Source organism: Syngnathus floridae, chromosome 3 (genome assembly GCF_059516105.1).
Source record: "Syngnathus floridae isolate MCC-2025c chromosome 3, RoL_Sflo_1.0, whole genome shotgun sequence".
Taxonomy (NCBI): Eukaryota; Metazoa; Chordata; class Actinopteri; order Syngnathiformes; family Syngnathidae; genus Syngnathus; species Syngnathus floridae.
Genome location: NC_142415.1, coordinates 7,531,582 through 7,546,671, shown reverse-complemented (window position 1 = coordinate 7,546,671; position 15,090 = coordinate 7,531,582). Strand labels below are relative to the sequence as shown.

Genomic DNA, 15,090 nt, shown 5'->3' with positions numbered 1-15,090 from the left:
CTCCAGTTAACTTGGCATTTTTTAAAGATTCACCTTGATTTGCTTGCACAATATTTGCAAAGCTTCATTTTTTGTTGCAGTGTAACTGTATGCACCAATTGTTTAGGTGCTCCGCCCTCCCATTGGTGCCTCAACACGCAATTCACAATTGTGGCCACGAGACGGCGTCGGTAATCTCTGAACTTCATTCATTAGCCAAACCGCTTCTCATTGTGAATTGAAATGTAAGAATCCTGCATTCCTGCAAATCAATTTTTAAAGCGATCTTTTGTCTCGGACCAGAGCATTAAAATGCAATGGTGATCTTTCCTGCCCACCTTCATAGTGCCCGTCGACCGACAGTGACCTTCATGGAATCTTACCCGCAGATTGTACTGAGCTCACTATTACGGCCACCAGATAATTTCAAAATCCAGCCTGCAACAAAGTTATGAAATATTTCACAGAGATATTTCCTACTTTTTATTTTCACTTAGATATGCGCTTACATATGACTTAGACCAGCAAACTGGACCACACTTTCTGAGAACCACTCTATTGCAAGTTGCTTTCACATATTAAGTATTATGTATTTTCTAATCATGAAGATTGCACATTTTGGGAATTATAAGAATCATGCCTTGCTGATGGTTGGACACAAATTTCTAGTTGTGTCAGAAATCTGGATGGGAAAATAGCCTCATCTCAAAAGCGTGCATGCAAGGCACGTAAATATTTTAGCGCAAATGGCAGTCTATGACCCTTTCTACTCTTTTAAGAATAAATGAATGACGCCCTCTGCTGAACATGACAAAGAATTTCGTTTAAATTTAATAGAGTAGAAGTAGAAGCGCCTTCTGATGGTGATGCACAGCACTAGTAGTAATAATGTACAGCAATGTTTATTGCGTGAGGTTTGAGTGCCAGACCATGCCCAAGACATACAAACTCTACAAAGCAGCGACCGTATATTTATTTTGCATTTGAAATCTATGTACACAATCCCAGTATGTGTATATGAGGTGCAGGTATTATTTTTTCCACTTGGGGTCACCACGCTCACACTCTACATTACTGCATTCATGACACGCACCGCTAGGATTTTTAAGGGTGTACATCTACATACATACACCCTTGAAAATGCTGCATTTTTAAGGGTGTACATATACAAACATACACCCTTGAAAATATTGGATTAAAAACAACCCATCCAGTTTTGTTTTGCACAAAACAACCCAACAAATTGGGTTGTTTTATTGCAAAAAATTGGATCGGTCCAATTTTAAACCTGAAAATCAGTTTTTAAAATCACGTGTTGGTGTGTGTGTGTGTGTGTGTGTGTGTGTTAGGATAGATAGATAGATAGATAGATAGATAGATAGATAGATAGATAGATAGATAGATAGATAGATAGATAGATAGATAGATAGATAGATAGATAGATAGATAGATAGATAGATAGATAGATAGATAGATAGATAGATAGATAGATAGATAGATAGATAGATAGATAGATAGATAGATAGATAGATAGATAGATAGATAGATAATTTGCACAATATAGCCTGTAGATTTGTTCCCATCACAGCAGGATTCAAACGGCCCATATTCTTCTCTTTGTTTCCAAAAATGCTCCCTAACTTCATCCGCCGGGAATAAAAGCTCTCATGCTGCACCAGCAGCACCTCTTCGCACACACATGACTTCCGAACGCCCCTTCCCTCCCTCCTCCGTCACCACAGTAGTAAGTCAGCCTTGCTCCCACTGCTGCATGCGCACAGACGCACTGTGGCACATTTCCAACAACTGCGCACCAAAGGCTCAATTGCGGATATTCTACGACAGCATTCGATACGCTGGATACGCTGGATGGTGTCCACGCTGCACCGTGTTTTGAATCCACGCATCTATTATCTTCAGCATGGCAACGTGACAATGGTGCAAGGTTGGTTCTGTGGTGCGCCTTCGGTGACTTTTCTAACGAGGAATGGCTTGTTCGTCAGAGCTAAGAAGGAATTTGATGGAACCCTCTTTTGGATTTCGAATGTAACGCTACGCAGCTGGTGCTGATTCCACTCGATCCTCTCGCCTCTTCTTTCCTCCCACTCACGGCAGCTCGACGCTAATTGGAGAGCATCTCAATTGGTGGAGAGCAACCACATCGTGCTTTGACCTCCACTCTCCCCGTTCACCTAATTGTGTTGTGGGATTTCTTCTCCTCTCTTTCTTGCTCGCCCGACCTTTGCATTGCACCTTTTATTTAAGGACAATGCCGGTGAACGCGTTGCCCCGGGCGGTCATCGGCGGCCAGGGCTCCCTCAGCCCGGCGTCGCTGTCCCGCAGCCTCTCTCGTCTGAGGGAATACCGGACTCGGACCCGGATCATGCTGGCCCTCGGGGTCTCTCAGATGGTCCTGGGAAGCCTCATCCTGGCCGTCAGCTTCGCAGCTCTCGCTCTAACCACATCTCCCAGGGTGCGACACTCTTGCCCTTTTTGGGCTGGTTTTTCCGTGAGTACATCTTTTTTCCCTCCTCCTTCCTTAAGTCCTTAAAAATTGCTGTATTTCATCAAGATTTTTTGTGTACAATTTCCCAACCTTTATTGATCTAATGTAGCCAATTAAGGTACACCACAAAAAAAATTGATACACTAATTTGCCATATTGTGGAAGAGAATTGTTCTGATACATTGGGCATGGTGTCAATGCCACTGAATAAATATTACAATAGCACTTACAATGCAGCACTCTTACAACTTTGCACAAAAAAAATAGCAACTCCTTGAAAAAAAATTACTTGAGTGTGGGGAGAGATCACTGAAAGGGCAAAGAAAGTAGCACAGTGGATGACATCATAGCAATCTTCCAATATCACATAAATATGGCTGTAAACACAATAGGAATGACATCAGACTGCATCATCATCTCATTGGACGCTTAGTTTGCACCGGTGATGACATACTGCTTCTTTTCTGTATAGATTCTTAGAACCTCTAAGGACGAACGCAGTTCAAGGCTGGTCACCCTGTTATTTATTTAAATTTCTAAATAATGGAAATTTAAAAAAACAAAAGTTGTTCTAGTTTGTAAAAAATATCAAGTAACATTTGAATGTTCTGAACTGGTTGTTGTGTGACCCCAAAATTTGACTGCACTATTTCCCCACCAAGAAATGTGCTACTCCAAGTTGTAACACTTGAGGGCCATTTAACTGAAGGACTTCATCTTCCAATCTGTTATTGCTTGCCATTTTGACTGCAACATTTCACAAGTGTGAATGTAAAATTACCATTTGTGGATCCATCCATTCCTAAAAGTGTTTGCTCTTAATAGGTTGTGAGCTTTCCCCCACACTATAGCACTTAAGTATACTGTAAAAACATTTTTAAAATGTTCACTGGTTCAAATGAACCACACACATATTGACATATAATGTAAATGCTAAACAGATTATAAATGGGCTCCTTTTAGAATAGAATGTCTGTGTTTTTCCATGTTAAATTTTCATGGTGTTTTTTTGTATTTATGAGCGCACATTTCCTTGATTTGCTGCCAGAGACCCTGTGCAGGGCCACACCATTAATTATAGAGGCACTGGGCCGAAGTGCATGAGGAGGGGGAGAGAGTAAGGGTCTCCTTGGTGCCATCAGGGCCATCTGTGTTTGTGTGTGAGGATGTGCTCCTAGCCACATGTGTGCGGGAGGGTACAGTTACAAGGGAATAGGAAGTAGCCACAGGGGTCAGAGTGCAAAGGCCAAGATGCATTCAGGAGGGGTGCTTGGAGTTTATTTGACAAACCTGAGGAGCCGACTCAAGTTTATGTCCCAACAACTGCTTGTTGGGATGCATGTTTGTCAGTCTGGTCATGGCATGTCTCCTCCAAATATGCATGTTTGTGGTGTGAGGTGCTATTGGACCCTGGGTGAGGGTCTGTGTTATTGTCAAGCTGCAGACTGTGATGCTGTTCTCCAGCGGTAGTTTAGTCACAGCACTGCACTCCACAATGTCCACCCTTCAACACAAGTTAACAATTGTCCCTCTTAGATCTGAGTGGTTCGTCTTGACATGTGGCTGAACTAAGCTAATGAGCAAGTTGATGTACGTGAGCGCGTGTTTGTGTGTATGTGTCACTTTACCTCCTAGAACAGGGGTGTCAAACTCATTGTAGTCATAGCTTCTTTCGGAGGGCCTTTATGACTGTCAACCCAAATGTATGAGCACCTCATATTACATACAGTAAAAGCTAAAAAACAAACTGACAAAAAAATCCTTTTCAAATCAGATAAGTAAAAACTGGTCAAATATTTAAAAAAAAGATATTATTAAAAGTGAAGACAATTTGCAATTCTCGTAATGACACACAAATTTGATGCACAATTTGTCTTCGTGGGCCACATAAAATGATGTGGCGGGCCATAACTGGCCCCCGGGCCTTGAGTTTGACACTATGTCCTAGAAATAGAAATTGATGCGTCCTCCTACAGACTAACTAGCAGTGACAAAATGCTTCTCAACAAACCCGTTAAACTATGTGTACTTGTGTTGACAACATTAACAGCCACTGCAGACAAATGCGCTTCATAGTAATGTCAATATAAGGTGGTAGGCATTTGATTATAAATTTGACTTGTGATATTTGGCCGGAATCCATTTTGAAAAGAGGATTGCTTTATGGTTTAAAGCTGTTAAATAAATAGCCAGATGAACACCATGTCTGATCCTTTATGGACCATGAGCTGCCGAGCTTTCCGACAAGTCCCAACAATCCCCTTTGCAGTGCTTTGTATCCCACACAAACATACATGGGCAGATTAGTGCAGAATCTGATGATGCTCTGTGCTGAAACATGGCGCACAGAATGGCCAAAAATCAACAATACTTTTTTAACCTGCACAGACTTTCTACACAGTCTTTGTGTGTGTCTGCAAGAAAATTTGTCCAACGTCGGGAGTGTGTTTTTTGCATTTCAAAAATTATTACAGCAATTGTAAATTTTGCATTTTTTTCTAAAATTGCCTCCTATCGATGAAAAAAATACACTCACCAATGTTGCTAGTCCAAAAAATGTGAGCTCAACAACCAAATTACTCAACACCTAGTAACTGGATAAAAGTGTCACCATAGTGGAGCTGCCAAAACGATTAATCGACAAGTAATTGACTTAATTGACAATTTTAATATTCAAGTAATCGAAACACTATCCAAGTCCCCTCAGGTCAGTCTCTCAACAGAAATGTTTCATTAATCTTGTAGTAATACATGAAAAGAAACAGATTATATTTTGTGTTTGAATCAAAACATTTTCAAATGGCTTTTACTTCAGAAAACTGCACCAGTAACTTAATCAGTTCGGTGAGTACAACATTAATCTTTCTTGGGCGATATTGTTGAATCTTTATTTAGTTGTTTCTATTACTAAACGATACACGATGACCAACAGTAGATGGAGAAAAACAAATCTGCAATACACATTCATTTAAAAAAAATTATATCTGATTATTCCTTTAATCTATGGATTAATAAACAAAATAATTGATTCTAAAAATATTTTGTAGTGACAGCCCTACACCACAGTGCATCATTGGACACTGAGAAAAAGCCAGCAACAAATTCTGGACTTTACTTTAACCCTATTAGAGAAAACTAGACAGAGGCAGTGCATATGTTTGGATCATTTCGGAGTTAATTTATGGAGATGCTGATGGTAATTTGTTCCGCATGTCAGCTGCTGACAGCTGCAGAAGTCCTTTGGCTCGCCATGTCGTTCATGGGCCAAAGCCAGCAGGGCAGAGTCATTTCACAGCCAAAAGCTCTCAGGTGAACCTGCTTGCCAGACACAGCACAGAAACGCGTCTGTCGGATGAGCCTGGTACCGAATCACCCTTTATCACCACCTGACATCGACCGGAAGTGACGGCTGTCCGAGCGGAGTTGTGGGTTGATAGCCAGCCTCGAGAAAAAGAGCGAGACGGAAAACATTGTTGGACTAGACTGGAACACCAATGATTAGAAGTACTGAGATGTTTGTGCAGCAGTGAGAGTTTGGCTGTGCCAGCTCACGTGACAGATATTTTCAAGCTGTGGCATTGTTTGAACTAGAATTGTCGTAACATCAAAAGAAAAGTAAAGATGCTGTTTTTAAAGGTTCATTTCTAGGCCGTGGGTTCTTAACAAATATTTTCATTGTGATTGATTGATTGATCCACTTTATTTCTTCACACATCATTGATCATTATTACATGTACATAGATCATGACATTTTATTTGCGTGGAAGGTTCACGCTCTCAAATGTATGTCTTAAATGTCTTATATTGTCTCTCTTTGACTGTTTAGTGTCTGGGTGCTGCCATCATTGTTCAGCAGAAGAATCATTAATAATGATCTGCTTCATTACCTCCATTCCCTGCAGCATGTACAGTTGGTAACACCAATTTATCCTGCACAAGGCCGAGTTCTGATGAAATATGCTGCTGGTGGTTGAAAATGAAGCTCTTGAATGCAGACATGCTGATTGTCAGACAGGCTGAGGGAGCGTTTATTATGAGGATCAATAGCTCAAGTGACATCACATGTAAACTAAACTTTCATCATCTGACCAACGCGGAGTGATTCGGCAAATATTAATGATGATATTATTCTCGCCACAGTTGGAATGTTTGACGTGGAAACTGTGGAAGATGCCGTCAGAGCCAAAAAGGATGAGAACTATGTCCATTTCCCGAAATTTATGGTACTAACTGCAGAAGACATTAGTTTGCTCAGGAGATGTTACATGTAAATTGTATAAATTGCTAGGAAGAAAGACAGCATTCCGGGCATAAATTATATTTCAACAGGCAAGCTGCTTCAAAAACAGAAGTTGCAGGATTTGAAGTATGTTCATTGAGGGAATTTATCTTTTGTTTGGATTCCTTGGCACAGACATGCTCATTTTGACGATGAGAGATGAATAGTGCGATGTTAGCTAGCCATGATGTTTTGCATAAATTACTCAGACAACTCGAGCCAACTTTTTATCCATAGCAGTTTGTCTTTTCAACACTAGGCCACTGGGAATGTTTGGCTGCAATAATTTAGATTGGGCTCATTCATCAGAATGCAGCAATGGGTTAAGCAGTCACATGCTTCCCCCACAAGGCTCATTTGATCCGTCATGGTCAGAGCATATGTCCACCTCCACCATCGATGCATGTTTTATTGATAGTTGCATTTTTAATAATGCTCAGCTGTGATTGACACGGTCAGAGAGGCATTTCCCCCACTGTGTATTGTGTTGTGTTAATGTAGCCATTAATCCCCATCTGTCAACTAAGGCTCCTCAGATACAAGCCATCTCACTCACATGTGAATATTGATCAAGTGGATTCATGGCAACCCCTTCAGTCAGCAGGCTTTGCGTCAGCTTTCATTCTTTTCGTGACCCTGTGGCATTTTTTTTTTTTTTTTTTTTGCGGTGACCTCACTAGTGTATTTAAAGCGGTGTGCGATGATGTCAGAGAATAAGCGCTTAAGGCGTCGCTCTGCAGCAATAATTCACTTTCCCGCAGCATCTTTCCATAATAAGTAGGAATGCTGCCTGCTGCCTCTCATTACCCCAAGGACCCTCCAGTGTATCCCTACTGTACTCCAGTGTTACCAGTGAGCACTTGCATGATGGAAAATGCAGGTTGTTCTTGTTAACACACACACACACGCACTGAAAATTTGAAATGATCAGTTTTCAGTTTGCCAGAGCAACATTAATACTGAGGTGACGAGGCATTGATATTCGTATGTTGGGTATTTTTTTAAGACATGACATTTACTGGTATGCATTTTATTGTTTTATTTTTCATAGGCTGCTGCATTGTTTGCACGCTTCTCCACACTGATATTTTTCTTGGCATACCTGCACGAGTAATTATTCTTTGAGTTGTGTGCAGCAAAAATATGAAGTATGAATTCAATTTTCCTTGAGGAAGCATAATTATGGGTAACAGTGTAAACCAGATTTTGATCTTTTGACTTTTTCTATTTGATGATTTAGAAATTGTGGTGTGGAATGAAGCCAAATCCTGATGAAAAGAAGAGTTTATAAATTGAATACATTGTGCCCAATCAGAACTGCTGATTATTGTTAAGACCAGTCAATTAAAGTTATGGAACATGATTATAACTGAAGAGAACAAACAAATGGGATGAATGAAAACATTAGTCAGTGACTATGACAGTTTGGGGGCGAGGGGGATATTGTTTTATATTTCAAATGCGACACATATTTCGTCCACGAGTCCATCACAGCTCTCCTGCGGTAAAGCCTCCTCTTTCTTTCCTAAGCATGCTTTTGTTTGTTGCGTGGCCATGCGATAGTCTGACCCAGCTGCAGTTCAGGATGTGTCGGGCAGAATGCTTGATGCTGCACTTCTTTACAAACAGCCTCGGCCCGGCGGCCCTGCAGGTCTGCACGCAGATCGTTGAAATGGAAAGGCCACAGGGTCAAGCTAAGCCTCCTGTGTGCACAACCAAGCCAGGATGGAGAGAGGAGGGTTGTGTGAGAGTCTGTCAAACGATCACATTTGTGAGCATTTTGGTCACCTTATCAGTCAAAGAATGTCTTTTTATTCTTGTACATACACTCAGGATGTTTACATCTAATATGCTCCCTTTTTCACACGAAAGCAAATAGCAACTTGTCTTTCATCCAATCTGGAAGCAACAGAAACATGCACTTCATTGTCCCTCAAACAAGACTTTATGAAAACATCTTTTCAATGGCGTGCTGCAACAGGTCATAATGTGCCCACCTCAGATATCAGCACTTCCACACACCTTTGTTGAGGTGTTTGACTTCCGTCTGCAATATTGCACAAGCCTTAACTTCATCTAGGTGGAACAAAGCTGACGCTGCATTGCTGCTCTGCTCTTTGTTCTATGATTAGCAGTTGTGTTTGATGGCACTTTAACGTATGGAGCAAAACGTCTTGGCAATTCAATGTGGATAGTGCAGCTGATCGCTTTGTAACTCTTCAAACATAGATAGCTTTAGACGCATTCTCCGTCAGTCTGCTCTTATCAAGACAGGCGCAGCCTTGTAGGACATTGTACATCATCTATCCATCCATTTTCTATAGCGCTTGTCCTTATTGGGGGAGCAGGTGAGGTGGACCATATCCCGGCGGACTTTGGGTGTGAGGCAGAATCGACCAATCGATGGTGGGTGGAAAAACCCACACAGGCAAACTCCACACAAGACGGTTAGAGGCTAGGCTTAAGCCCATAGCCTCAGATTTTTGCGGCAGACGTGCTAATTAACAACACTGTGCTGCCCACGATGCAGTTAAATGTTCAAACGCGCGTTCTTTTCAGTCGGAAATTGAAATCTGCCTTCATTGAGGGACATCAGAGTAGACAGTACAGTTTCAAATGCTGGGCTTGCTGAATTGGGTACACTGCAGATATTAAATTTAGCCCTGACATGCAGTGTAAATCCAGCTTTTGTGTCAAGAACAGAAATTTATACACTAAACATAAAAATGTATTTGTCAAATGTTCTAAAGATATAATTTATTCAATTAAAAAATGTATGAGGCCCTTTTTATATTCTAAGGTATTGGGGCGGCCCATACTAATATGTATCCATGGCAATCCTCTCTTTTTCCAATAAGATGCACTTTCTGTAAGTATATGTTTGTTTAAGGTTTATATTCATGCTTAGAAAGCATTATTATTGTATTTTTCCCAAAATGTGTTTATTTGTTCACTCACCATGTATATGTGTGTATTATAAAGCTAGGACTGTACCCATTGCCAATTTCATTGAGTCATTCTCAACAATTGAACCCGAAATATTTTGGACTTCAATTTATTTTGAACAGAGATTAAAATTCAAGGAGTTGTCTTTTTTTTTTTTTTTTGTACTTTGGAGATATTTATGTTTTATTTTGCAATTACATTCTCTATTACAGACAGAATGAAATGCCTTTTGTCAGAACAAAATGGAAGGTTTTTGTTTAAAATGATTTGTTATTGGTTGAATAGAAAGTTCAAGTATCAAAATAATACTAGTGTTTTTTGGTTACTTGATAAGAGTTGAGTACTTGTACTGGTATCAGTCTGAAAAAAAATAGTGATATCGAACATCGTTGGAAAAAAATCTAACTTAAATCTAGACGAATAGTGCTTTTTCAGAAATTGTCAAACTTAAATCTAGACAGATACTGCTTTTTCAAAAATTGATAAAACAATTATGCTTTGCTGTCTGACTCCTCTTACTGTCGCAAATTGTAATACCTTCAAGCCACAGTGGCCGAATACAAATTGATGGGGATAAATAAGCATTTGTGGGCAAAGTCATTAAAGTCAATAAACACTTTAAAAATTTATTTTAGCAGCATGTAAGAGATAAACAGCTTGTTTTTTTTTGCAATGGGAACCCCATACAACCCTCACCAGTAATGCTCATTTTAACATTAGCGGTGTCCTGGTCCACCATTATTATAACCTTCTCTTTTTTTATTACAAGTCGGTTCCACTGTCATTTTGTTTTAGAATGAGTTATTAAAACAACATGTAATTCCGCAGCTCAAGCAATATGTGTGTCAATATTGGAGTCCAGTGAGCTGTGTGATCTGACATAATAAATTAGCATTTCGGCTAAACGATCCGGGTCAAAAGGTCTCTCCTCTACCAGCTGGTAATCGTATCTAAAAGGTCACCAGATTAGCAGGGGTGCTGGGCATTCAACACACACACACACACACACACACACACACACACACACGCGCCCGCGCACAATACTCGTCAAAGTCTGGCAGTGATCCGATTTGGCACCTTTAATGTAGTCAGCGCCACCCCACTGTGGTATTGCAGCAAGATCTTTTTTTCCCTCATTGACACCAACTTGAGTGACACATGAAGCTGACAACCTAGTGCTGAGAATCATTGGGACACACAAACGTTCACACAAGTTGTGTGAAAGTTTGATATTATGATGATGATATTATTTTAGTCGGTCTCCACTTTGTGTTTTGTGAAAGGGAAAATAAGGTTTTATCTTTATATTATTTCCATAGTGGTGTGCTGCACACTTTGGGAAGAAAATAAATTGTCCCTTGTTGTTGGTGTAAGACAGGGGTGTCAAACTCATTTTTTTCACGGGCCGCATTGTAGTCATAGCTTCTTTCGGAGTGCCATTATGACTGTCAACCCAAATGTATGAGCACCTCATATTACATACAGTAAAAGCTACAAAACAAACTGACAAATAACTCGTTTTCAAATCAGACGAATAAAAACTGGTCAAATATTTTAAAAAAAAGATATTATTAAAATTGAAGACAATTTGCAATTCTAGTAATGACACAAAAATTTGATGCACAATTTGTCTTCGCGGGCCACATAAAATGATGTGGCGGGCCGTATCTGGGCTCCCGGGCCTTGAGTTTGTCACCTGTGGTGTAAGAGAATAGTGCTAAAAGCTGTCTTGGGGCAAAATAGCATAGCATGCAAGAAGCATTTGGATAGATAGAAAGATCGGAATGGGTTTACACTTTGGGAAGGGAGAGGAGTAACTAAGAGGAATGTCTGCTGATTTTGATCCTGCCCTGTAGGACCGGGGTTGAAGGGAAATCCGTTGGTGTGTCTGCTGTGTGTGAAACGAGGAAGCTATTATTTAGGCCATGAGTTCTTTAAGTTGGTATTTTATGTCCCTCCCATTTCTTTTGGTTACAGTTGGTTCCCAGGCCTCACCCACCCACTTTGAATCTACACTTTTATAGGCATAATGTGTGCTGCAGCCTTTTAAAACTGCAAATGTTCTCTTTTGAAGAAACGACACTGATGCTGAGTGGTATGATCTGCCGTCAGTAGTATCAGAGCTGCAACAGAGCTGTTGTCAGTGTGAATACCAGGGGTGTCCAAACCTTTTGCAAGGAGGGCCAGATTTGATAAAGTGAAGGGGCCAATAGTTTTTTCGGAAATTTTTTAACTACAAAAATTTCATGCAAATACACACTGTCATAAAACAAATTTCATAGTCACAATTGCCTTTACTTTTCGAATGACAAAATAACCTATTATAAGCCACTCGGGCAGATGTGAACAACTCTTAAAACACAAATTCTGCCTTTCCTTCATATCTGAAGAGTCACAACATTGAACAAACTGTATGAAATACCTTAAATTTACATGAGTTTAAAATTATTTTTGCCTCATGAACATTTTAAACAGGAGTTATAAGTAATGCAAAGTTGTCTGTTATTATTAAAACTAAAAACGTGGATTTTGCTCTTGTCATTTACAATAGCTTTCAGAAAGTAATAGTATATAATAGTAGCTCAGTGACCTAGTGGTAGAGTGTCTGCCCTGCGACTGGAAGGTTGTGGGTTCAAACCTCGGCCGGGTCATACCAAAGACTATAGCAATGGGACCCATTGCCTCCTTGCTTGGCACTCAGCATTAAGGGTTGGAATTGGGGGGGTTAGATCACCAAATGATTCCAAAGCACGGCACTGCTGCTGCTCACTGCTCCCCTCTCCCCCAGAGGATGGATCAAAATCACACGGGGATGGGTTAAATGCAGAGGACAAATTTCACCACACCCAGGTGTGTGTGTGTGACGACGATCTTTGGGACTTGTGTCACGTCTACAGGTTCATAACATCAACAGTATTAACATGGCCACTTTGTAATATTTAATATTAATATTTACTTTTGATTTACTTTTGACTCACAGCCCCGTGTGAAGAATCACTGTTGTGATGCCAGTTCAGCTTGGAGCTGCTTCACTTTATCAGCGGGGTCACTTTATCAGCGGGGTTGAGGTGCTACCACCTTTTCGTCATAGGAGGAATTACAGTTTCAAGTTTCATGATTTTTTTAAAAATTTTATTCAGTTTGACAGTGCAGGTGGGCCATAAATAATACATTATAAGACCAAAGCTGCGGGCTGTATGAAATCTGACTGGGGGCCGGATTTGGCCCGCAGGCCAGACTTTGGACATGTCTGGCCTATACGAATTGTTAAACATTCACTTCTCTCACTGGGTTCTCGTCCAGCGAGTGTTATGAATGTTCACCTAGATGCTGGCACCAATGCCACACATCTGATTGTGGGATGCCAAGTCATTTTGTAAAAGCCTACGCAGTTGCTGCAAAGTCACGCCTTTGCAGGATTTAGTCTAAAAAGCAAAGGTGGCTTAACGCTTGATCTTCTCTCAAGCTCTGATGCAAGAATTTTGGAGCTAACACAGTATATACCTTAAGGTTACATCTTGGATTAAACCATGTTTACGTCCCTAAATAATGTTCTTTATATTTAATTCCTACTAGTCTACCATTTTGTATTCAGCACAAGTTTCTATCGCAATCACAATGCTGCAGCGCACAGACACCAAATATGCTGTCTTTACACTTGCTTGTACCAATCAATATTCCCCCAACAGTGCTTATTATCACAGCTAGGAACCTTCCACATCAAAGTGTGTGTGTAAGTGCACTTATGCAAATTTCAAACTGTGCAGCAATTATTGCAGCGTTATGTGATTTTGAGTAAATGTTTCATTAGAAGCACACTGCTACATCCTCCTCTCACTCCAGGAAAAAGTTAGTTTCCTGTAATGCACCGTACATTTTATCTTAAATTGTTTTGGTTGTGTTGCCTCATGTTGGATTAGACCTTACCCTCACAATTACAAATAATTCCCTACCAGAGCAGAAGGTTTTAAGACATTGGGTTAGTTTTCTTTATGCTCATCAAGGCGGTCTATATTCTAGACCTGTACGATGTCTGATTGATTGATTGATTTCAAACATATTTAAAACATGAAAATAGGAATAAAATAAAATAAATGACACTTTAAATGGCCATATTTAAGTAAAAAAACAACAATAAACAGAAAAAGTGTTTGGTATGGATCGATACCAAGTAAATCTGATACCGATACCAAGCACTTTTAGGTTAAACGTTTATTATGTGATTCTGAATTTCTTGTCCTATCAAGGAACGTTTTTTGTGGGGATTAAACGTTCTTGTTGAGTTCTTAATTGTACCATAATGTCAATCTGCACAGGACTACGACAGAACATTCATTTTTATTTGGTGGCCTATACACCAACAGATATGACTTGTGTTATCATGTCAGGACATTTCACCATGACCTCACACTTACTTCTTGGTGGCAAAAGCACAAGCGATCTCCAAGGATACCGTAAATGAAGCATTCTCTGTCATTTGACCAAGGCAGAGTGGTTACAAAAACAGGGTAAAAGGCCTAAATAATGATTTTTAGCCTTTTTTTCTGCCACTGTAGTTTGAATGTGTGAAGTGTCAGTCGAACAGAAGATTATACGTGAGGTCAACTGTTTGAAAGGGAAACCCAGCGGTGTGCATAATTTACATTTCAATGGGTACGTTGATTCAAAAATAGATGGGGAAATTCAGACAGTTGATGGCTGAGGACTAATTAATTCAGGAGACTTTGGTCCTGGTAAATGTCTTCCAAATAGCCTACCGTTGTGGTGACTGATGCTGTTTGACTTGCAATCTGTTAGGCTTCCTTGTTTTCCTGATTCCCTGTTATCTAAATAAAACGTTCAGATTAATGGTGTAGATGTGATCTTTTGACAATGAAATGGATAGTGTGCCTGTAGTCTAGAAGGAGGCTAGCCATTCTTTCCAATCAAAGACAATCTGACCAAACATTTTCCACATCGCTGTGAGAAAATGTTTTCCACAAACCCCATGATGGATGTTTGGTTCCCAATCTGCCCCTTGAGAGGAGGCTGCCATGCTGCTAGAGATTCTCGCGATTTTCTCCGCGCAATAATTTATGATATCGACTCAACCCACAGGTCCCACTGTATTAATTTAGATCTTTTTGAAGGAATGTGAAAAACTAAATCGAAACCTTTTGGTGGGTCATCTGGCAGCACAAAGCAATGTGGTGTTGCTTGCTTTCAAGGCAGCCTTGTGAAAGTCTCTTGCTAGCTATGGTTAACAAACGTTCTGAAATATTCTATTTGACAGTTCCTCATGTTCCCATAACATTTGAAGCAGACCAGTAAATAGGTTGGGAGTGAAAAAAAAAAGGCCCAAATACTGCTAAATCCACCAGCTTCACTGGACACGATTCAG

At 40.2% G+C, this 15,090-nt stretch overlaps 1 protein-coding gene across 2 annotated transcripts in view; it reads left to right on the top strand.

Annotated features, from left to right (window-relative positions):
* Positions 1-1,688: 1,688 nt before the first annotated feature.
* entrep2 (endosomal transmembrane epsin interactor 2) overlaps positions 1,689-15,090 on the top strand; it is a 53,594-nt gene continuing 40,192 nt past the window's right edge. Inside the window, exons 1-2 of one of the 2 annotated variants that reach the window (XM_088372072.1) lie at positions 1,689-1,924; positions 2,245-2,488. In XM_088372072.1, coding sequence (XP_088228198.1) covers positions 2,249-2,488 — 240 coding nt within the window. In that variant the 5' untranslated portion in view covers positions 1,689-1,924; positions 2,245-2,248. Of the gene's footprint in view, positions 2,489-15,090 lie in introns of both variants that reach the window. The other variant, XM_088372071.1, reaches the window with a different exon arrangement.